The 24,353-nt window shown below is 35.1% G+C and overlaps 1 protein-coding gene across 1 annotated transcript; it reads left to right on the top strand.

Annotated features, from left to right (window-relative positions):
* The first annotated feature begins 638 nt into the window (after positions 1–638).
* LOC128985062 (uncharacterized) lies at positions 639–21,994 on the top strand. The gene is made up of 8 exons (XM_054404435.1): positions 639–772; positions 4,539–4,650; positions 7,005–7,234; positions 8,457–10,575; positions 11,111–12,914; positions 13,270–13,410; positions 18,962–19,082; positions 21,232–21,994. The coding sequence occupies exons 2-8, from the start codon at positions 4,568–4,570 to the stop codon at positions 21,411–21,413; spliced, it is 4,680 nt and encodes a 1,559-aa protein (XP_054260410.1). The 5' UTR covers positions 639–772; positions 4,539–4,567; the 3' UTR covers positions 21,414–21,994.
* The last annotated feature ends 2,359 nt before the right edge of the window (positions 21,995–24,353 follow it).

Below are 24,353 nucleotides of genomic sequence, written 5' to 3'. Positions count from 1 at the left end.
TGTTGGAGTTGGTGGAAGATGAAAACCTGATTAAATCCTGATGTCAAGGCTCACTTTCACATTAACGGCTACATTAACAAGCAAAATTGCCGTAAGGTAAAAAACCTTCAATTATTAACGGAGGAGTAGTGTTTCGTATAAATCGCCTTCACCTATTATTTTATATAAGGATGGTGATCTATTGTGATTTGATGCAGCTAATGCTGCCGCCAACACACACTCACCCACTCATTTATAAATATACGGTTCATTCTAAAATAAATATTAAGATAAGAAAGGAAAATATTTTTCAATAGTATATTATTTATAAGATAATATTTTCATCGACGTTATTTTTTATCACCCAAAATTTTAAAGTTGGCATTATATTAATTGATAAAACTCTTATGACTGTGTCAAAAAATTACTAATAATGAGAAGAACAGTAACGCAGTAATAGCAACGCCATAATTAATTATAAGTCATCAAATTTTAAAGGTTAAACAAAATAATGATATATTATATTATAGTCAGTGACTAATAATCAATGTCATCATCTCTTTCCTTACTGACTAGTTTTGGTTTGAAGTGAAAAGAACACAGAAGATATGGAGGGAATAATGAAGAGATGTAATAATAAATAATAATATCATGTCATGTCAACCAAGAACCAATGCATGTGTCACACGCAGTTAATATTATAATCAATTCAATTTATTTGATTTTGATTTAGCACTGCAGTTAGATGTATTGTAAAGTGTAAAGTCAAGTGTTTAGTGTTTAGCCAATGGTGGTAAGTTAAATTTTTAACCTAAATGGAATGTGGGTGTCCACGTCTGAGACCAGTTGCAGTTTCTGGCGTTCTTTTAAATCACCTTTTGTACATTTAAAGTTTGAAGTAGTGGTGTAGTTTAATAATTCCCTATATTTTATCATCATTAGGTTAAACACGATCTCTAGGTAAGCATAGTTTTTAGCCTAGAGAGAGAGGGAGAGAGAATAACATTTAATCAAAATCGTTAAGATTTGACAGGCGTCAGAGTAATGTTATTGTTATAATAGGTGAGATTGTGTAGTGCGTGTACTTCAGGTAATAGGGTCTCTCCAGTTCATAAATTCTTTAACAGTATAGAAGGGACATTGGGAAAGCCACTGCTGCAGGTGAGATTTTACTTGGTTGGGACACACAAACTTCAGTTCTTCTGGTAGAATACCGGTATTGTAGAATCTGGCTCCGGCGTAGGAAGGTTTCACCTCGAAAAATTTCCTGTGATGAAGGGGCAGGTTGAAGTCTCCAGCATGTCTGGTGTTGTAGGAGTGAAGATGGCCATTTCTTTTGAGGCTTCTGGAGCATGCAGAGTTCACAGCTTCCAAGATGTATACGGCTACAACAGTGAGTATTCCCCAATCTCTAAAAGTCGTTCTGCAGCTATCTCGTCAATCCAACCTTGCCATTGTTCGCATGGCTCTCTTCTGGAGTAGTAGGACTCTTTCCAGATTGGTGAATGATGATCCTCCCCAGAGGGATACTCCATAGTTCATGTTACTCTCGAAGAGGGCGTGGTAAGCGACTCTTGCTGTTTCCAATGTACTGGAGGCCATGACTCTTCTAATTGTGAATAATGCGCTAGGCCTACTTAACATCATGCATAGGATATCTACATGGGGTATCCATGTAAAAGTGGAATCGATGGTCAACCCTAGATGTGTTGTAGAGCTCGTGGTGTCAAGGTTCGGCAAGCCAGGAAAGGTGTTTTTTACCAAAAGTCAGTTGCTTGGTCTTTTCTTCGTTAAACCATACAAGTAGACTTGTCATCCCATTGTACATTTTGAAGCACGTTTTTCGTGTCTAGTTCATGTACGGTGACACTGGGTGCTAGTGTCGACAAAATTTTGTTTCTATTATTTTAGGGTTAATTTCTTGATTTGTGCTTTACTGTTAGGTTATATAACTAGGAGACAAGTTATTGTTTACGATTAGATCGTATTATTTGGTTAAACGAGGTTTTAAATTACTGCAATAACTGGAAACAAATTGTAAACAAAACACGACCTCTACATAAACCGTACAGAACTAACAATAAAATTGTCTTCAGCTGTTGCATAAGGATGAGATATATACTTGGGGGAGTATGTTTTATCTATGGTTAAACATAGCCTAGGCCTAATTTTCCTATCACATTAGTTTCATTTCAAGGTGAAAACTTCCTTGAAGTAAGGAATGAATATAGTGCTTGCCATTAAGTCTATGGATTGTCGTTTTGATTATACAAAGGATCAATACGCTACTAAGAAGATTGCCTTTTTAGGATTATGGGCTGCACTTTACGTCCTACACTCATTCGAAAGAAAATGGATATGAATACAAATTGTCATCCTTGTTAATTTATCTGTTTAACAAACTAAGTAGGCCTAAACACCAAAAAGTAGGTATCTCTTCTTTGTAAAAATGTTACCTTATTTGTTACCTATTATCATAAGCTAAATTAAACTAAACTGAACGAAACTTATATTTCCGTCTGTCACACACATTTAAAAAATATTCTTAAAAACCTTAGGCTACAATGATACAGTCCATATTCATATAACTTAGAGTGAAAACTTTAACTTATCAGATAAAAAGTTATAAGTTATTTGATACGAGATAATTATCAAACTAATATTTAATCCAATATCAAAGGTTTTCTGCGGAACTGTAGGCCCTAATCCTAAGTCTTCGTAAAAACATCCTGTGTGCCTTCAGGACTAATTTGTTTAGGCTACCTTACTTGATTTGATCAAGAAGTGGCCCGAATAAAAATGACCATTTACCTCTTTATGTTTTGTGATTTAACAGAACTTTCCAAATGAATTGCCTCTCTTTTAAACTGTGCCATATGCAAACGTATTATGTGGTGTTTGATCTTCAATCCTAGGATCCTTTCTTTTATCTACATTTGCGCTATAAGATTATTTATTTTATTTCACCAACAAACATTTAAGTTATGTGGCCTGGTAGAATTTTTTTTCTTGATGACTGTCAGTGGCATTGCTACAGGAGAGGCAGGGCCGATTTACCGAATAGGCACAGTAGGCAGGTGCCTAGGGCACAAAGCAAAAATTTGGTTTTTTGGGGGGTGCCAAAAATTTGGAAAATAAAAAAAAATTGGTGGTTGTATTTGCATGCGATCGCGGTAAACTTCTGATAATCCCTCGCGGCCGTGTGGCAATTGTAATCGTCTCCCGCGTTCGCGGGAAAATTCTTACTATTTTCTGCGGTCGGGTCGTTTAGACATAATATTGTCTTCCATGATTGAGGCAATATATGAGCATATTCCGCGGTCGTGAGGAGATTATCATCGTCTGCTGCAAATGAGGCAAAATTCTGATCTTTTCCTGCGGTCGTGATGACAATATCCTCGGATTGCGCGATCGCGGACAAATTCTGACCACTCGCGGCCGTGAAGACATTCATTATAATTGTCCCCCTGCGGTCATGTGGACATAGTAATCGCCTCCCGCGATTGTGGTAAAATGGTTATCATCTCCCTCGGTCTTGTGGAGACCATCATCCTCTTCCGCAAATTAGGCAAAATTCTGACCTTTTCCGCGATCATGTGGCCATTATCATCGTATTCAGTGATCGCGGAAATATTCGGATCATTCGTCGCGACCGTGAAGAAATCATTATTGTATCTCCCGCGGTCCTGTAGACATCGTAATTGTCTCCCGTAGTCGTAAAGATATTGTAATCGTCTTCCGCGACTGCGGAAAAATGGTAATCATCCCCCGCGGACATATGGAGATCATCTTCTTCCGTAAATGAGGCAAAATTCTTATCTTTTCCCGTGGTCATGTGTACATTATCATAGTCTTGCGCGATCATGGCATAATTCTGATCATCCCTCGCAGCCGTGTAGAAATCATTATTGCATCTCCTGCGGTCCAGTAGACATCGTAATCGTCTCCCGCGGTCTTGAATACGTGGCAATCGTCTCCCGCGGTTGTGAATATTGCGTGATTGCGGCAAAATGTTAATCATGTCCCGCAGTTGTGTGGAGATCATCATCGTCTTACGCGATCGCGGCAAAATTCTTGCTGTTTCCCGCGGTTGTGTGGACGTTTTCATCGTCTTCTGTGATCGTGGTAATATTCTAATCATCCCTAGCGGCCGTGTGTAGACATATTATTGTCTCCCGTGGTCACAGAAACGTCACTGTTTTCATGTGCGATCTCGGTAAATTGAAAACTCCAGGTAGAAATACAAAATTCACACATAACTCCCGGTTCAAAAAACTCCCTCATAATTCCTGGATTTCCCGGTCGGTGGACACCCTGTTATTTATACTGCAAAGGGGCGCTACTATTATTTATGCCTAGAGCGCTGAGAGGGTCAAAAACGGTCCTGAGGAGAGGCAATATACACTCAAAAACGCTTTTAGGCTAAGCGGTCGAAATCTATATGTGCGAGGAACTTATCCCTCCCACACCAAAATCTGAGACGCTAACCACTAGACTAGCTGCAATGCAACACATCCATTTTTTTTGTATACCTAAAATAAATAATCTGCCCTCTTCAGGTTGAAAGTTGAACAACTCTCCATTGACTATGAATGTACCAAATATAGAAGGACTGGGCAAACTACACCAGGCAATAACAGAGGCTCTGGAGATTGAAAAGTGCTCAATTTGGTAAGTACTTAGTGTAGCCTGGTGGCTGCTAAAGCCACGTTTACACCGGAATTAGGAACACGTATGTTTAGGTAACTAACTTAATGTTTCTTAAAAAACCGAGGAACACCACTTTTGGAATAAAAATATTTTAATATTGGAAACAGTTTTTGAGTGTTTACAACAGAAACTTTGTTTCCCACCAGAAGTCAGTCTAGTAACCATCTCGAGAGGGACTGACCTTGTGATCTCGGGAACGGTGGTTAAATTATTTGCAACAAAATCAAAGAATATTGCACTATCTGTTGTACACTTTTGTTTAAGAAACAGTGTTACAAAAAGTTCCAAACATTTTGTTCCAAACTCCGTTGTCAACGCGGCTTAAGGTGTAACTTAAATGAGTTTTACTAGCGGCTAGCCATTTCTTGCATTTATTTACACAATCCTTACTGATGTTAGGGTATACAGTTGGATATTGCAATTGGAAACAAATAGTTTAACTTTTTTTTTATTGATGCTTCTTCTGTTCAAGTTAGTGATGGGCGATACGGACGCGTATCGCGATACAGCGATACGATACGTATCGGAAAAAAATATCGTATCGCCATATTGAATCGGGCGTCTGTATCGCGATACGCGAATCGTATCGTCAAAAATATCGAAAAACGATACGTATCGTAACGATACGTAGCGATACGTAGGTACCCCTACCTAACCTAGAAACGGCAAATTTATATAAGTACCTGGGGACCAAGCTTTGCTCGGGAAAATCATGTACTCAGTTTAAATCAGTTTACTCTGAAAACAGTCTGAAAATAGTATTGCAGATACTCCATTTCCACACTCCACGCTGCTCGCCTCTACTCTACTACTTCCTTCACAACTCCCTACGTCTTGGACCTGTTTCCGTATCCTTCCCATAGCATTTTAGGATTGCAGATACATTAATATAATTGCCACAGACAGTTGGACAGTTCCCACACTCTGCACTGCTAGTGCTAGATACACAAAGGCGGCCGTGGCTAGATATCAGCATAGATAAAACTTAGTCTATGATATCAGGCTAGTGGAAATGGACTGGACTGGGATGGGACTGGTACATTATCAATTGAAAACAAAAAATACAGACGTCAAAAACCACTTCAAAAACTCCTATTTCAAACTACACATCCACAGAGTACAGATTTTGCAGTTTGCTCGGCCTGCGCAAAAAAGCTTCAAAATATCGTTTTCACATGAATCGTATCGCTCTATGTGCCGATATAAATACAAATATCGTTTTAGGCGATACGATACGTATCGTTTTTCAAATATCGTATCGAAATATCGTATCGTCCCTCGCGTATCGCGATATTCCGATACGATACGATACGTATCGCACATCACTAGTTCAAGTTAGCCAATAGAAAATGGTTTTCAAGTTTACTTGGATTTATATGACCATATTAATTCTACAATATGATTATCCAGCTAATACATCAAGGCCTGCTGTAAATGATTTATAACATTCTGGTATTGGGTTGGAAAAAAAACCATTTTCATTAAGATTTTTTGTGTACTGTAATGAGTGAGTCGAGGGAAAGTTGTTCCAACTCAGAATGTTTCCCCCTTGTGTCAAGTAAAAAATCACAACTACACTGGGTGATCGTGGATGTTGCTGCGATCTCAGAAGATCTTAGCGATTTCGTATTGATCGTAACAATCGCTTTTCCATTGTGTCACTTTTGGTTTCGACTCACCACTATTGGGCTGCTATTGCTGGATCATACCACCAATAGGCCTGTGGTTCATAAAATCATATCCTATTGGTATGTAGGCATTATCCACAACCAAATTTCAACGACTCTCTCTGTCGGTACTTTTATCGAGAACAAGTTTAATGTTAAGTTAATCATTGGTTATCAAATAGAACAAAAAAGATTTATATCCGGGTGACATTTAATTGCAAAGCGTTTGGTTATTGTGTTTTCAAATGTTGTGAGTATTCCTATAATAGGTTTTCAAGCATATCTGGTAAACTGCATACTTAATAAGCAATCAATTTGTTGATCTGAATAGGTATAATAAGGTTTCAACTGACTACAAGATCCCCGTCCGTAGAACAGGAACACAGCTATTAATAATATAAACAACAACAATATAAATAATGTACCGGTAACAATAATGTAGCAATTAAATATAACTTGAGTATTAGTAGTTAAGTATTTTTCATGTCTACAGTTCTTATTGGGAAATTGTATACTTTGATGAGCTTTTTCTCAACCATACTTGTAGCACCAAGGACAGAGAGCAAGGCTTGCAAGAAAGATGGACCTCTAATTTAATGTGTTTGTACTCGTTAGTAAATTTAGTAAAGCCATTACATTTTTTTTCAGCCTAGAACAACTAGAAAGCACTGTTTTACTGTGGCCTTGTACACATTGGTTTTGCAACAAATGCATTTCAACTCTCCAAAAGAGTGCTCGTGGAGAGAAAGTGACTTGCCCACTGTGTAAGGTCGTGACCAGTCGAAGAAAGATCCTTCCCTTTCAAGATAAACAAAGTGAATATGAGGACCACCTACAGACGTTAATTGGTGCCTTGAGCTTGGATCTTAAATTTGATGGTAAGACATTTTATGCTGTGACTAGCAACAGAGCCTGTTGTGGTTAAATACAACGGTCTCTAGAAGAATAGTACTGTACTTCCAATAATGCAAATTCTACCCACCGAACACATGTTCAGAGATTAAAGTTATGGTAGTTAATTTTGCCCCTACTGTAATTTTTTATACAATAAAGGTACTTTGGCTTCAAAGCTGTTAATCTGGTATGAACTATTTATGGAGAGCACCATGAAATGGATTGGATAAAAATCTTAACTAGCCTAATATTCTGTATATGTATATATATATATATATATATACACTGTCTAATGTAGGCATATTAATAATTCCAAATATTATTTAAATAAATCACCAGTTTGTAAAGTCTTTCTATTTGAGATTTAGACCACCAAAGATTCTCTTGCAAGTGATTCACTGCCAGTTGTTATTTAATACATCAACCCACACTGGCTTATTTTAAGCTGAACAATAATGCAGGGTGTGTAGAATAGAGTAGATGATTGATTTTAGCTTTATTATTAAGTACCCATTCAAGTGTGAACACCATAAAATGGTTGATGGTGATTTTGATAGAGGTCACAAAATTTTTATAGAGGTATTATATAACCAGTAAATTGGGGAAGCCATCTAAGTGTGTATTTCAACCTAAATATGAATGAAGAATGAAATGAGATGCCTTTTATAGCTTTGTGAAGATCCGCCATTTCATCAGCCAACTCCATTTATTAAAAGCCCAGTGTACAGGTATCGAGGAAACATTTATTCTTGATACTTTGTGACTTTGGATTTTTTGAAATCATGATCATCTAGGCCTATTATGATCACAAGATGTCATCAATAGGTGTTAGTATAGATATTTTGATATCTGTTTAAATTTTAAACTTTGAACCATCAAAACCGGCAACCATTATCATTTATTCCCCCCACTTTCACATCCTAGGATGCTAGGTTCACATTACTTCAGGCTAGTCCAAGAGGGTTACGGCATTATCACATGGATAAAATCCATTGTTGATTGGCGGGATTTTATCCCGAGACCTCGGGCTCTGAAGCCCTACGCTCTACCAATAGATCAGCTCTCTCCCCAACCATTTGATTACTAGGCAAGCTCTATGTCCACTCAGGGACCCAGCTTTTTGCTCCTACTCTAGTTACCGACATTTAACAACAGCATTGAAACTGTTCTGTTCAACATTTTTCTTGTATGTGATTTTTGTTTCAGTGACAAGCTATAACAATTTAAGAAAACAAACACAGTTAATAGAATATGACATTCTGAAAACTAATGAAGAAGTAGAATCTATGGCATTATTATCACCTGTCAAGAAGACTAGAACAAAAGCATCAGTTAGAGTCATTGAAGTAAAGACGAAAACAGACGAAATTCAAACAAGACCAACAAGAAGATCAGGATATTTGAATGCTAAAAATAGAAACTCATTGGCAGTTAAGAATAAACAGACACCAGCTGGCAAATCACCGATTCCATCCACAGCATTGTTGCCAGAAACTCCAAATAGTCCTAAAGAAAAGAAAGTCCGGGAATGGCTTGATGCAAACAAGTTTTCACAAGCAGGTCCAGATGTGTGTGTCGAAACTGTTGTGGCAGATGTTCATAATGCTGAACTGGATGAATCTTTGTGCTTTTCTGAAACTGCTCTGCAATCGGTGTCACAAGTAGACTCTGGAAGTGTACAGTCACCAGTTGGATCCATACAGAAAAAAAACCATGTTAGTGCTTTGTCAAGTGATGACATCAAGGTTGTAAATATATCTGCAAATAAATTCCTGACAACCAAGGACAATGTGAAAAGAAAGAAAAAATCTGTGTGTATGCCTTCAGTTGAAAAATTTGATGAGCTTTTTTCAGAAAACCGAAAAATGCAAGCTGTTAAAACAACATATGGCAGTAAAAATCCATACTCTTCGGTTCGCAACCGCGGCCAGAGGTTTGCAGTGAAGACCGATTTGTTTACTAGTATTGATGAAAATAAAGACGTTGAGAAATCTAGTTCAGAAGAAATCAAAACAACAGAAGATACACTAGAAGACTTTTCTTCAGGAAGTGGAGAAGAATGGACTGTTGAAAAAAAACCAAGGAAGAGTAATATATTGAGTAAAGGCAAAAATTTACAAAACAGCTTGAAGAAAAAAGCGTTGAGAGGTGTCAAGAACACTGTTGAAATGTATGTAAAAACACAGAGAAAAAGTTTTAAAGATTCTGTCAAAAAAGGTATAAAAGAGCAAAAAATAAAAAGGAACAACACTTATCAAGAGAGCAACAACAAAGAAGAGAAAATCCAAAACCAAATGCTATTCAAGCGTGGGATTGTAGAACCTAAGGAGAATTTAGCTAAAGAAATTATTGATGACTGGAATGACACAAAAGATTCAAATAGCTTATTTTTAGAAAAAGGTCAGTTGCTGACTAAAGATAATGTTGATATTGCTATGGGAGAGTCCAAAACCAGCAAATCGTCTGAAACTAAATCTGTTGGTAAAATTTCTGAATCAAAAGAATTGAACTCTAAAGATAATAGTGCTGTTAACAGAGTAATGGAAACTCCAAGTAAGGAAGTAAACGCAAGATCTCCGGGATGGTCTAGGCTCAAGTCTACGAAGAAGGAGTTTCACCTATCTGATAAGAAGAAACTCAGCCTATCAAAATCTAGTTCTTCCTTGGCTAATCTTGGTATTTCACCTTTGTTGAATCAAAGTAAGAGCTCGGTCAGCAGTTTGAACAAAGTCAGTCCAGAAGGGACAATAAATAAATCAAGTAAGTCAGTAGGCCCGTATAAAACTATATGCCCGTCTAAACCCATAGATGATGCAAGGTATACAACATCTGATGTTGATTGTGAGACAAAAACAGAGAAAACTACAGAAATAAGAAAGAGTTTAAATGCATCACTAAATTCATCTGCATCAGGATCACCCTTTAGAGGGTTTTCTTCGCCTGAGGAGAAAGTACCTTTCAAAGGTTCAAAAGCAGGTCTAAACCTAGCCAGTGATGCTCAAAAGTCCAACAACACAGATGTCCTACGTTTGTTATCTAAGAAAAGGGAGAATAATGTTGCTGTTTCAAATAAAAATAAAGAATTATCACTCTCCGAAAGTTTGAGGAAAGGTGATTGCATGGAAGTAGATTTGATTGCTCATGAAGATCCTGAATTTCCTCAAAAAACAAATATTGAAAAATTTTTTTCACGTGAAATATCTGAAGAAAGTACCAAGCCTTTAGAAAAGTTCAATACTGAAGGAAAATGTGTGTCAGCTCTTCCACAGCAGAGCTCAGTATTTCCTAAGAAACGAGATCGAGATTCTGGAATCCATAATGAGAGGTAAATAATTATTATGTGGCATATTTCATTGTTTAAATAATATTTTCAAGCATCTTAATCTGAAGTTCAGATCACTTTGGTTGGTTCAGATTAACGTTTGGTTAAGATTGTTGTATAAACAAATTAAACAAATTCTAAACAATGTTCTTAACCTACATATTGTTAAAATACACTTTTCTTTTTGCATATAAATATGCAACTATATAAATATACAATTACATTTGTTTTTTAATATGTTTAATTTATGACTTTAAATATAGATTCATCATGTATTTGATTTTTCCTCAGAACCCCTCTGTTTTACAATAATTTGTCTCTACAAAAAAGTAAAATAAACTAGTTTCATTAACTGGTTATATTATTATTTGCTTTTATTATTGAACTCATCATCTTGACTTCTAAAGTGACTAACTACCAAACCAATTACAGTACCTCGTTTTGTATGAACAATTGTTGGTATAAACTCTTGCATTCTTTTGTATTTTGATATTGTTTACATCATTTATTGACTCATCTTTTTGGTTTTGATTTCCAGTGGAATCTCCTCTCCTGTAAGAAAAAAGGTTTGTAGGGACGCTGAAGTACAAACAAGTCCAAGCAGAATGCAGTCAGTCATTCGCGACATGCTCAAAGACATGTGCGGAATAGAATTGGAGGACATGATAAAGAGATCTAATAAATGTGCTTCACTGAAACCCGTGGACATTGGTGTCACAAGTCCCATCCAACATTTTACATCATCACAGGATTCAGATAAGGAAAATGTTGACATAATTTCAAACAATTTTTCTGCTTCGAAGAAAAATTTAGATGAATCTGATATTGTGTTTGCTACAGAAGAAAGTTCAGGACTTACCCAATTAAATCAGCTAGGGAGCGCTCGGAAAAATGCTCTGGTCAACAATCAAGATTCATCAAATCTGAATGTTTTAAAGGAATTCAAAGAATTCATTTATGATGTCGACCCTGATGCACCTACTCAACTTTATAAAACACCGGTTGTACCAAAGAAACCTTTACAAACTTCCACAAAAGAGTATACTATTGTTTCAAATCCCTCATCAAGTGAATTGAAGAGGACAGACCATTTATTCAACAAAAGCGATGTTATATTCCCAGATGAAACACCTAAAGGAGTCACTCCTTGGAATTACTCAGGAGTAGATGAACTCAACGGTAATACTGGTACAGTAAAAAAATGGGCAAATGAGAGTGTCCCTCCTGCATCTCAAAGTTCAAAAGAAAAGACAAGAAGCAGGAGGCAGTTAGATTTTGTGGAGGAGAACTCAAACGACATATTTGATTTTGAAAAACAAACTTCTAGTCACAATAAAGATGGTGCTGAGAATTGTCAATTGGACTGTTCTCAGAATGAAAGAGTGGAAATTTTACGTGACAAAAGTGATGAGCTCGATGATATTTTTATGCAGAGCGATGAACTTCCTGATGTTATTGTCAACTCTCAAGGTAAAGAGAGAGAAGTTTCATTTGACAATGAGCATCACAAGGAAATGAATCGTAGTGAAATTGTAACTGATAATATGACTGACACATCAGGAATAGTAGGGCCCTCTGAGTTACAGGCTGACGATAATCAACTGAATTTTTGCAACAAACAGAATAATACCGACACAAGTAAAAAAATCGTGTCAAATAACCCTGACAAGGTTTCGTTGGGGAGAATTAATAAATCAACTCAATTAGAAAATGAAGTTCGAACAGATATCTTGGACTCAGAGCAAGATTCTTACATGTTCCATCAGTCACCTAAACGTAAGACAAGAACTGGTTGTGTAAAAAAAAGAGACGATGACGAGGAATCAAATCCTGCGAGTGACGTTAGTTACGTGGAAGGCACGCCGGATGTCTCTCAAAATGAAGTGAATCAACAGGAAATGCAAAATAATGAACATGATTTGGAAACATGTAATCAACCTCAAAAGCTTGTTGACAAGGAAGATTTACCTCAGAGGGTTAGGGAAAATAAGCTCTCCCATAAGGAGCATATCCATCATGAGTCTCAACAAAAAGAGGAAGATGGCGTCAAGTCGGGAAGTAACAACATAAATGAAAACACAGAGGTTGAAGATGAAAGTCTTTGTTTTGCTTCTTCACTTCTCAATGCACAGCAAAATCAAGTTTTGGCCTGTGTTCTTGGGGCAATGGGACTTACCTATTCAAAAAATGTGGGACCTCACATCAGCCACCTCATCGTAGGCACAAAGGACGGATGCTTCCAAAACACCTACAAAGTTCTGCTCGCTATGGCCTTGCATAAACCCATTATCAGGTTTGAATGGGTGGAACAAGTTATAAGAACCGGAGGCAGCGTACCTCTGGTAAGTTTGAGCAATAATACATCCCTTTTTTCTGTGATAAGATTGGATTCAATATGTTAAAACTAGTTTCCTCCTGAGTCTTCAAAATTGCATAGAGACTATTATTTATTGCAAATGCAAAGATAAACTGTAATTGTCATGTTAATTTGTTTTTAAAAGATTCTATTTGATGCTGATTCCATTGTCCTTAATACCTCCAAAATCCTATTTTTTATTTGGTTAGGATAGCAGGCTTAACTTAACTCAATTTTACATCCTTATTTTAAAAATAGATTGACTCGACTGCTATTGTGGCCATGTTATAAAAAATGTAGGCTATAGCTGCAATGTACTAATGTAGATTTCTATTTTCTAGGACACATTTGTTGCTCTTGATCCTAGCGGAGAGTGTGGAGTGTTAAGAGCAAAAGCGGACAAAAATCGACAACTTCTACAGGATTTTGCAATTCATATATATAACGTAAACGACAGAATTGTTTTGAAGGAACAGATTGAGGTAAAAGTAGTTTAGTATCAATTATTATTTCCATACTATTTGATTAATTACAGAAAATACGAGCTTAAGCGGCCAATGTTTGGCCATCTATATATTAATAGGCAAGTATGTTTCTTTAAAACCTTTTTTCTCAGCTCGTGTGCATCATAGGGGAAATCTATGCATACTGTTGGAACGATATTTTCCTGTCGATGTGCAGAATCCCTTCATAAATTAAAATAGGCTAAAAACAAGCACAAAAAATTAATTTAAAATGAATACAAAATTAACATAGGTCTTATAGGTTGCCATGCTGGTGACTAAATAACAATGCAATATAAACAGAAAATCAAAACAAATGGAAGAAATTCCAATCACATGTTTTATTTACATTATAGGGTGAAAATAGAGAAGTCTTTATATTACATATTTTTGGTCGAGTTTTCGGCACTGGATGACCTCTAGTTTATTTAAATAGCTTAAATGTTGCTTGTGTATGTAACATATTTTTCCTACCACTTCATGGGAATGGTCACATTGCCATACCCAGAGAGCACAGAATAGAAATAGAGAGGGCACTGGGCGAGTGAAGTGAAGCCACCTGAAAATCGGCGTTGCCCGTATAAGTGGTGGGGAGAGCGATGAGTCATCCTAGTTCTGCGCAAACTCTGTGAGTTGCTACTATACAACATTCATAGGCTGATGCATTAACTGGAGTCAGGAACGGTATAAAACAACATTTTTATAATATTAACAAGTTTTGGAAACCAAGCATGGAACTAATGTAATTTTAATTTTTTTTTCTATTTTAAAGTTTATTTTCCAAATTATTTATGTGAACGTGTTTATGTGGTAAAAATACTTGTAAAATATCCAATTTACCGTGATTAATGGGTTTTCTTAATGTGTAATTGTGGCATTGGCATCTTAACACGATTTTTAATAGATATAGATAGATTGAGTACTGTACAGAAAGAAAACATTCCAAAGCATGCAGTTTATTTATATTCGTACATGTGTTATATTTGAAATTTAACAAAATAATGTAAAAAAACCCATTATTGTAGTTGTTTATTTTATGAACTAATACTATATGGGACCAAGCTTTAGAGAAATTGCGATATCATAGAAAGTTCATTAATGGTTATATTTTAAAACATAGAACTAAGCTCATATAGTTACGCAACAATGATGATTTAGTCAACTTTCTGGTTTGGATTTTGTGGTCAGTGGCGTAACAAACTGTTACGGGCCCCCCTGCAAACTTATTTTTTGGGCCCCCCTCTCATGAGTTATTTTTAGACCACCGATACAACATAATTAAATGCCCTCCCCCTCCCCCCAGAGTTATTTTTGGACCACCGATACAATGATCAAACAGATTAATCATAAAAAGAGTGGTAAATAAATTATGAAAAAAATATTAAATTAAAAATTAAAATATTAAATTATGGGTTATGTCATGTCCATAAAGGAATGTGTTAAGTATTTCAGTCGTGGTTTGATGAAAGTGTTACATCTCTACATCATTATATCAATATTAGTGTTTGTATATAGTTTTGAAATCAAATAAAAAACCTTATTTTCCATCCGTCTATCAGAATGTTTATATCAATGAGGTTAAAAATTTTACATTTAATTTATCACACATGATATCAATTTTTATTACCCTGATAATTGGACTAATTCGTTAATTACAAGGCAAAAATGTGGCTCGAATTCCCCTATTAACCCCCTTAGGTGCCTTTTGCTGTATTGGCTAGGCTATTAATTAACATCTGTGTCTATAAATGTCGGACTTAGTCCCTTTCAAAACTAAAAGGTTGGGCTACTCATCCAACACTCATCTCCATTAATTCTTGGCTTAAAATACAATACCTACATTGGTATGGTCGCCATTTCAAAGTAAAGTATTAAAGTAAAACAATCAATTATTTAAGATGGGGACGCCACTATGTGCGTATTCAAATATGACTGAAGGATGGGAAAGTATTAATTTACTAGGTTAGTTTAATCTTTGGTTATAATTAACTCATACACTAAAAGCTGGTTAATTTAATATATTGACGTACTTTTATCACAGGCTAAAATAGCCCATTGCATTTTTATTTTATCTTTGTAAGGATTTCAAGCGTCTTATTACGTTGTAAGCGTTTATCTTACAACAAATGTCTTTAGTAGTATGTTTTCTGTGGTATTGGTTAATTGTGAGGTAAAATAAGATATGGGTTAACAAACAAAGTCAGTAGAGTAGCAGTATATTGTATTTAACAAAATACAATCAATATTAGGACAAAACTAAAATGTAAAATAATACAATATTAAAAGCCCCAGCCAACGTTCATGACTCCAGGCTCCAAAATAACAAAATGTTTGCAGACGACATAAGCAGTGTACGAAATCACCGAGAAGTAAAATATTTCTCGGTGACGAAAGTAAGATTGCATAATAATCAAAGACCCACGTTATAACACGTTAAATTTGTCACCCTAGTTCGTTATCACTGAAGAGGCCTAACAAAATTAAACGATAACTGATAACAACATATTATTAATAACATAAATGTTATTACTTGTTCAATACAATTACTGAATGATTGATATACGTTTAAATAAGAATGAACTCCAACTTTTCGGCCCCACTCGTCTCACGGGCCTCTCTGCTCACCATTTCCCGCTCACCGGTTCGCGGGCCCCCTCAGCTCCCGGGCCCCCCCGCATCGCGGGCCCTTCTGTTACGCCACTGTTTGTGGTTGATAGTCATTAAGTACGCGAAACAAGAGTAACACGGATAAAATAGCTATTTTATGAAATAAATATATTATTTATATCAAAATCGTATAAACTAGAGTGCAAATCCTGTGTTTTTGTAATGTGTAATTCATTTATTGCCATTTAAACTTGATTTGTGGTTGTTTGATTAAATTAAAACAAACACAAAACGATATTTTTGTTTTTAAGTTAGCCTACATGAAAGTTGATTTAGGCACCATCTAACAAAGGTTGTACCAATTTTTGGGACGGTAAAAGTATTTTTGAACAGATTTATGAACAGCATTTTGTTGTCAAATGTTTTATGTTCAAAGTATTATTGTTAAAACATGTAATTTACTGTGCAAAATTATGTATTATTGTTATGTGTAATTGGTTTATTGCCATTTATACATAATTTGTAGTTGTTTGAGCAAAGTTAAACTTACCCAGCAAAATAAATTTGTTTTAATATCCTTATTAACGGTTTGTAAACAGCCTTCAATGTATTGAAATAATAATTAAATAAACGTGAATAGCAATTGTATATATACAAATGTTACCGTGCTTATATTATAAATGTATATAAATTAGAATGAATATTGAATGCATCAATCACTGTGTGCGTAGTAGGGTAGTAGAGAGAGACGTGTAGTCGCAAGGCAGCGCCCGAGCGTCGGCGGGTCCCTCCCGAAATTTTGCGAGGAAATTTTGCTTCCTCTTCTACCTGATTTATTTCCTAAACTACTCATCATTAATAAAAAAAAAAAAAATATATGTTATGATTCAATTCAAGCTCTCAAACTTTGCCGCTGACAAAACTTTCCTGACCAAAAAATTGAAAAAAAATTCTAGATCACTTACTTTTTCATGTTCTAATTCATAATTTAATAATTTCTTTCGGTTTTAACGGCTGTTAAAATTACAATAAAATTATTTTTTATATTCCAACCTTACTGTCAGTGAGAAGCACTAATTTATAGTAGCTGTGCCAAATTTGGTAATATTAGGTCTACTCTAAGTGTGTCTAATCATCGTACATTTGGAAAAGGTGATCTACCGCTATATGCAGCAGTTGCCGCCACTTGCAAAATAAGTGGTGGAGGATTGGCTACACTGCCCGCAATGCTTGCTGGATATACGTAGCCCCTCTAGTTCTATTCTGTGCTCTCTGGCCATACCTGTAAAAAGTACAAAAAATAGCTCCTTGCAGCCCTAGAGCTGATTTGACATTTGTAATTTTTTTTTTTAATAAATATAAAAACGCTCATTTATGAACGAGTAAATTTTGACTCGAGTTGTGCTTATAGAAACTTCTTATAGAACTTCCACTAAGTTCTTATAGGATATTAGTTGGGACGTTATGGAGGTTTTAGACATTTGCCTATTGGGTCTGATAATGATTGGAGGGTCTAGTCAAAATTGATCGCCACTTACCATCTGATCTATTATAAATGTACAGGGTGATTACCGAGAAAGGCATGTTTTTCAAATAACGAGTACTCAGGTAATTCAGAGGCAAAAATATATTTACGAGTGGAAAAACCGTGTACACAATATGTAATTTCAGAATAAAATTACTTACAATTTAGCATTTAAAAAATACATCTCTAAGGTGGTCGCCTCCTGCTTGGATACAGTGTTGAAGGCGTTCCTTAAAACTTGCTACGGATTTTGATAACATATCTCTAGGAATGGCATTGATTTCCTGGTGAATAGCTTCTTTAAGTTCCTGTATTGTTTTTGGTTTGTTCATGTAAACTCTAGATTTCAAAAATCCCCATAGAAAGAAATCTGGAATTCTAAGACCTGGTAGGTGAGAAGGCCAAGTGACATCACCAAAACGTGAGATACTCTTGTAGGGAATGTTCGCTGAAGGAATTCCATTCTAATGCGAGCCGTATGGACTGTTGCCCCATCTTGTTGGAACCACAAAAATTTACACTTTGCCTCTTATCTGCTTGACTCAATCGATGACATACTGCCAGCTTGAAAGGATGAAATTTATGATATTTTACCAAAATCTTTCTCACAGTGGATAGGCGAAGTCCAAGAGCAGATGCCCGCTTCCGAATTGAGGGGCTAGGAGTCTGAACTGTGGCGCACTCTTTCAACTGTCTCAGGGGTACTGTCCTTGCCGGTCCAGGAGGTTTCTTCTTAAGCAAAGATCCAGTTGTGTTAACATTATGTATCCAGCACAATATCGTGTTACGATCAGGGATAGCACCGTGCAGTGCAATGTTAAAATGTGCACAAAAGTCTCGCTGAGTCTGAATGACTGGTTCACCATTTGCGTAATATCGTCGCATGACAAACGTACGATGCTCAAGGTTCCACATCTGGGCAAAAATTGAAACTGCACACTTCCCCCTACACAGCGCAACAACTTCCGGCCGTCGCCAAACGATATTCAGTGTACTACGAAAGTCAAAAACATGCGTTTCCCAGTAATCACCCTGTATATTTACCGTCTTAGGCGTCTTGTGATTTAACAGTATAAGTGTAAATATATGTTTCAAGAGTGTTCTTGGACATATTTTTACTTACTTCCCATAAATTTATTAACACATACAATGCTGCTGATCCAGAAGTTATATTTAGTTAAACATTAATGAAATGAGTTCTCTTTTTCCATGTGTTATTTTGTCCAAATAGTTACTCATCCATAATTGATTGATTTTATCAAAACCTAACTGTACCACTTAGTTTTATTATATTTTTTTAAGAGTAATGATTCCATAAACACAGTTAGGCGCACAACATGATGACTCAGTGATATTTGGTAAGGGTTACATGTAGCCTAATTAATTGTTTTGTTGCAGGAACTTGTTAAACTGTGTGGTGGAAGTGTTGTTAAGGATTTACATGACTTTTACACTGTCCCCCGAGACAAATTTAGGATAATTGTCTTGTCTGAACCTCCAGATTCTCTCACTCAAGGAGGTATTATTAGATACCGCCAATCTTTAGTAATAATACTAATACTTTTAAGTAGAATCAACTTTCTACTAACTTATGGACTTCGTCCATACTACGCATTTTTTTTAGAAAGAACTTTTTTGAATTACTTTACACAGTAACTATAGGTAGTAGGTATATTTTTCATCACTAGGGCCTAAAGTGGCTCTTTTCGACCCGAGCTCAAGTTTTATGATCAAGGCAAAGCCAAGGTCGTAAAATTAGGGAGGGTTGAAAATACATTTTACCCGTGAGATGAACTAAATTTTCTGTCATATTGCACCATTATTTGAACAAACTATTCAAAAAAACTAAAACTAATAGTATTTATTCAAAAATAACCTCTCCAAGTGCTTCTAACTTGTTTTTCATTTAATTTTCTAAATGGTAACAAGCAGCTGTTTAGTTTATTAAGTGATTCAATAGTTTCTTCTATTACAATTGTGTTAGTGTGCATTATACTAATCGATATGTCAAACTAATTACAATTAGGCAGCAATTAACTACAATCGATACATGCAATTTTGATTACAATTGAAATTTACAACTGAGTTGACAACTGCCGATTTTTACTCCCTAGGGGCTAAAACGCTTTTTACTGCCTAGAGAGTAGAAATTCTACTTTAGACCTGCAACCCATACTTAAAAATTATTGTATGTATCATTCAAACTTTTTGAACTAATTACCGTATAATTTATAACTTCCTCCATCCTATACATTTGATTTAAAACAGAAAATTTGAACAATCAGTGATATTCTTATCCTGTATTACCAAGTGGGAAATGCGATGGTTTTGATATATAAGAAATCTGAAAGCACAAAAAATGACACTTGTCATAATATATTATGAAATATCTCAAATACTCTGGAGAATATTATAAAGAAAAAAATGTTTAACAATAAGTTGCCTATTTTAAGTTGTGTACAGTAGACTCTTGATAATTCGAAATTGGTGGGCCAAGCATATAAATTTGAATTATCAAGAGTTCGATTTATCGGGAGAAAAATAAACCATTCGAATTACAGAGAGTTCATTTTTTAATACATACAAAGGTACAGCACGTTACAATAAAACATCATACTGTACCGTATTTTAGTACACTTTTAAACAATCAACGGCTTATTTTTCAGTTACTTTAGTTGCAAAGAAGTCTGTTATTTAGCGCTATATATTTCGCCAATAGCTGAACTATCAGCTGTCGGCTGTCGACAACTACGTTTGTGCTCAAGGAGATGTCGCGCAATCTAGAGATCGGATTGCCAACTTAGAAAAACAAGTCAGTGAACTAACTCAGACTACTGCTCTAACTAAACAAACATCAACACGTCCAACACTAGCCTACCATAGGAACAGGATGTACTGTACTGTATAGTTTCCTGTTATAACAGGAAGAGATCACTTCGAATTATAGAGTGTTTTGCCGACTAAACTTCGAATTACTGTGTGACTTTGATTTATAGAGTGTTTTTTCGACGAAACTTCGAATTACAGCATGACTTCGAATTATAGAGTGTTAACCGACGAAACTTCGAATTACTGAGTTACTTCGAATTATAGAGTGTTTTTCCGACGAAACTTCAAATTACTGCGTGTTACAATTTGACCTGCCCTCTATTTGGACTTTGAAATACCGAGTGTATCAAAATGCATGGTAAAAAATTGAAATATTGAGAGATTCTCTAGGGACTGAGCCTTCATTTTGAATTATCGAAAGTTTTGAATTATCAAGTGTTTGAATTACCAAGAGTGGACTGTACTATGTTTTGTGCCTATATTTTGCAGTTTGGGAATGCTCACCATTATTGAAAAATTACTTGAACAAAATAGGGCCTACAATTAAAATATACATTTCTTGGGAAAGGCAGAATTGGAAACGCGGTTTCATATCTTTTTATTAATATCTAAATCAACTCTTCTATTCTTCCAATTTCAGTTCAATTGCTATCTACAATTAACTCTGACTAAAACTAGACCTCTTTCAATCAATTGTGGTCAACTAGAAGGTTTCCTCAAATTAATGCTACTGAAACAGGGATATTTAAGAACAAACGTCTGTTAAATCCTATTAAATAAAATTACTTTAACAAAGAAAAGGTAATACAACTTAAAATTCAGATGATTCTGTATTTCAGATTGGCGCCAGAGATACTCAGCTGTGGAGGTGATGATAGACTGGGTCTACAACACTATCGGAAGGTACAGAGTGATGCCTCTGGTGCCTTACATGGTCACCGAGGCCACCGACGCTGTGCCTTTCTTACAGCACGAAGGCTATCCCAAGGAACTCATATTTGATTTGTCCATGCAGGAATAGTTCCCCTGGAATTGTTGTTCAGTGTCCTGAATCAGTTCTGTTTCCTTAAAAACAAAAACGGCCGTTTCTGTTTTCAAGGTTTGGTAGTCGTGTCTACCAGAATAGTTATTCTGTTTCATGGAATAGTAGTGTTGCTTCCTGGATAATCTATTCTGTGTTTCCAAGAGCAGTGTTATTCCTGTTTTGTCTAAATGTATAGATCTGTAAATGTTATAGGTGTAGTTGTTTTTTTTGTGTCCTGTATACTAATTTTGTGTTTGTAAGTATATTGTACTCTTGAAAATATTTATTGTACATATGATGTTTGACATTATTAGTCCCTCTTTAGTTTGTATATACCCAGTATAACATCCATTCATCACTTCAAGAAGTATCCTTATTCACACTGATGTTTCCAAAATAGAAAATCCTTTGTGCAATTAACTATTACTTTACCTTTACATCATTACAACTCAAACTTAGCATATTGAAAGTATTAACATGTTTACAACAACACAATATCTATACTTAAGAAAAATTTATAAATACAAAACTTTTGAAAACAAAGCGTTTTTAAACGCACTAAAAAGTAGAAAATAATTTATAAATATGTGGAGAGTATAAATACTTGTAGGATTTAAAACGAGAAACGTTGGGTGTATGCAATAGATACACCTTTCATATTTGATATTAGTGACAATTACCTTCATCTATTAAACTGACGTATTATTAGCAATTGCATGCACCCAACGTTTTACGTTTTAAATCCTTCAAGTATTTATACTCTCCACATATTTATAAATTATTTTATACTTTTTAGTTTTTAATGTGTGTGGATGTTAAATCTATTTCAAGCATCTATATCAGGTTAAGACAGAAGCGTGTGAAAAATCTAAGGTTTATTTGAGTTTCTTTTCATATCATTATGTATAAGATTTAATGTATGGCCTACCTACTAACTATAAATATAGCAATCTATTAAATTTATTGTTTACTTTAAAGAATACTAAATAAATAACAAATGACATTATTAACAAACACCTTTATATCAGCAATCAGATTGTTTATCTTTATTTTGAAATGTTTGTTTGTTAATAATCTCTTGGGAGCACAACCTGTACCTCTTAACCTCTGCTCTTCGAACTGTCAAATTTAAGTATTTACAGCTGACTTATATTAATCGATATATTTACATTCTTTCAAAATGTAAACATGGAAAATTTGGAAGCCCATTGGGCGTAGCCCAAGGGAAATATGAAAATTAAATGATATAATATTGCATTGTCATCCATTTGTGAGCTATGTTTCAAATTTCAAGTCTCTAGCTCATCGGGAACTTTGTTTAAAATTGATATCAAAATTTGTAGGAAAGCGACTAGTGAGCTAATAAAAACAAGCCAATGGGGCGTAGCCCAAGGGAAATATGAAAATTAAATGATATAATATTGTATTGTCATCCATTTGTGAGCTGTGTTTCAAGTATCTAGCTCATCGGGAACTTAGTATAAAATTGATTACAAAATTTGTACCGGACAAGAAAGCGAGCTAATAAAAACGTTTTAATAACCTGATTTTTTTAAACTTAGTTTGAAGGTTAATAAATTGTGTTATAATTTGTATACAACGAAACAATCATTAGAAAGCAGGAACATAACAACTTGAATTTATAAACATAATTATTTATCCCTAATTAATTATTGTAAGACTACCACAATAAAATATGTATCAAATATGACAGCAACAATAATGGTACCCTACTTTAATTTAAGTGTTTGCTAAATAATGTAACATAGAACCCAACACATTAGGAAAACTATCATGAGTAAAAAATCATAATTATTCCTGTAAACTTGCAAAGTAAATTTTAATTTTAACTAACGTAAAGGGGCGGGGCTATAACATAATGTATTAGGAATATTTTATTTGAAAAATCTTTAGGCTATATGTTATTTTATATACAACTTGTTAAGTTATAATTTAAGTGTTTGTAACTATTCTTTTTGGTATGATTGTACACTCTTCAAAATTTATGATTACTTCTATAAATAAAATATGTTTTGTTACAAGACAAATGATTCTCTTTGAACCTGTTTGTTGAAAGTGGTCTTTTTATTAGCCTACTAAGTCATTTTTTTTGACAAATCAAAAGTGAACTAGTTTTGAGAAGTTGTAATTCGTTGTAGAGCCAACCTATTTTAAAAACTAACTAATACATGGAAGAAGGGGTCAGATTTGTAACCATAGTACATCTACCTACCAAGATAAGTTGTATTTGCATATGATGTAAGTTTTACCTACAAACAAATTTTAAAATCTGAAGTAAAATTCTGCAAATAACCAAAAATAAAAATTGATCTCTGGAGGACTGTTCTGGTCTTTAGAGGCTTTTTGCTTTGGATCTTTAGCTACATAGAGATTCCTCTACAATCAAATTGAACTATATTTTGTGGCTGAATTTGACAGGTTCTTAGTGCTTATATTAACTACAATGGCAATCAATTGAGCGATAACATACAGCACCACAGCCACAGATATCTGACCAGAATTCACTCTCCAGGTTTAGAAATTAGATGTGAATGACTTACATAAGGTCGTTTCCCTGAAACGAAAAGTAGCAAACCCAATTATATAAGAACACAAATGAGATTACATAAAATATGTATTGAAGATGCTAAAATCTGTCTCCACTTTTTTCTACAGTACCATCTGAAAATGATCAGATGGATAGGATTACATATTGACGGATCAAGCAAAAAACTTTTTCCTACAGTTACCTAACAATGTACATGTTCTCTCACTGATTTGAGAAAGCAAAGTGGCCAATTCGCTCATCCCAGATTTTTAACGTGAAGGCACGAAATAGTGAGCGCGTAACATGCAGGCAACGTCTGCACGCTAAATACGTTGGCAGCACTGGCTGTAAATCAGCTGGTCAGCTGTTGTACTGTTGTATTTGTCACT

Source organism: Macrosteles quadrilineatus, unplaced genomic scaffold (genome assembly GCF_028750875.1).
Source record: "Macrosteles quadrilineatus isolate MER2022 unplaced genomic scaffold, UCM_ALF_1.0 Scaffold_2__2_contigs__length_208266976, whole genome shotgun sequence".
In the NCBI taxonomy this organism is placed as follows: Eukaryota; Metazoa; Arthropoda; class Insecta; order Hemiptera; family Cicadellidae; genus Macrosteles; species Macrosteles quadrilineatus.
The sequence above is the reverse complement of the archived record's forward strand: the minus strand, read 5'-3'. Positions and strand labels throughout refer to the sequence as shown.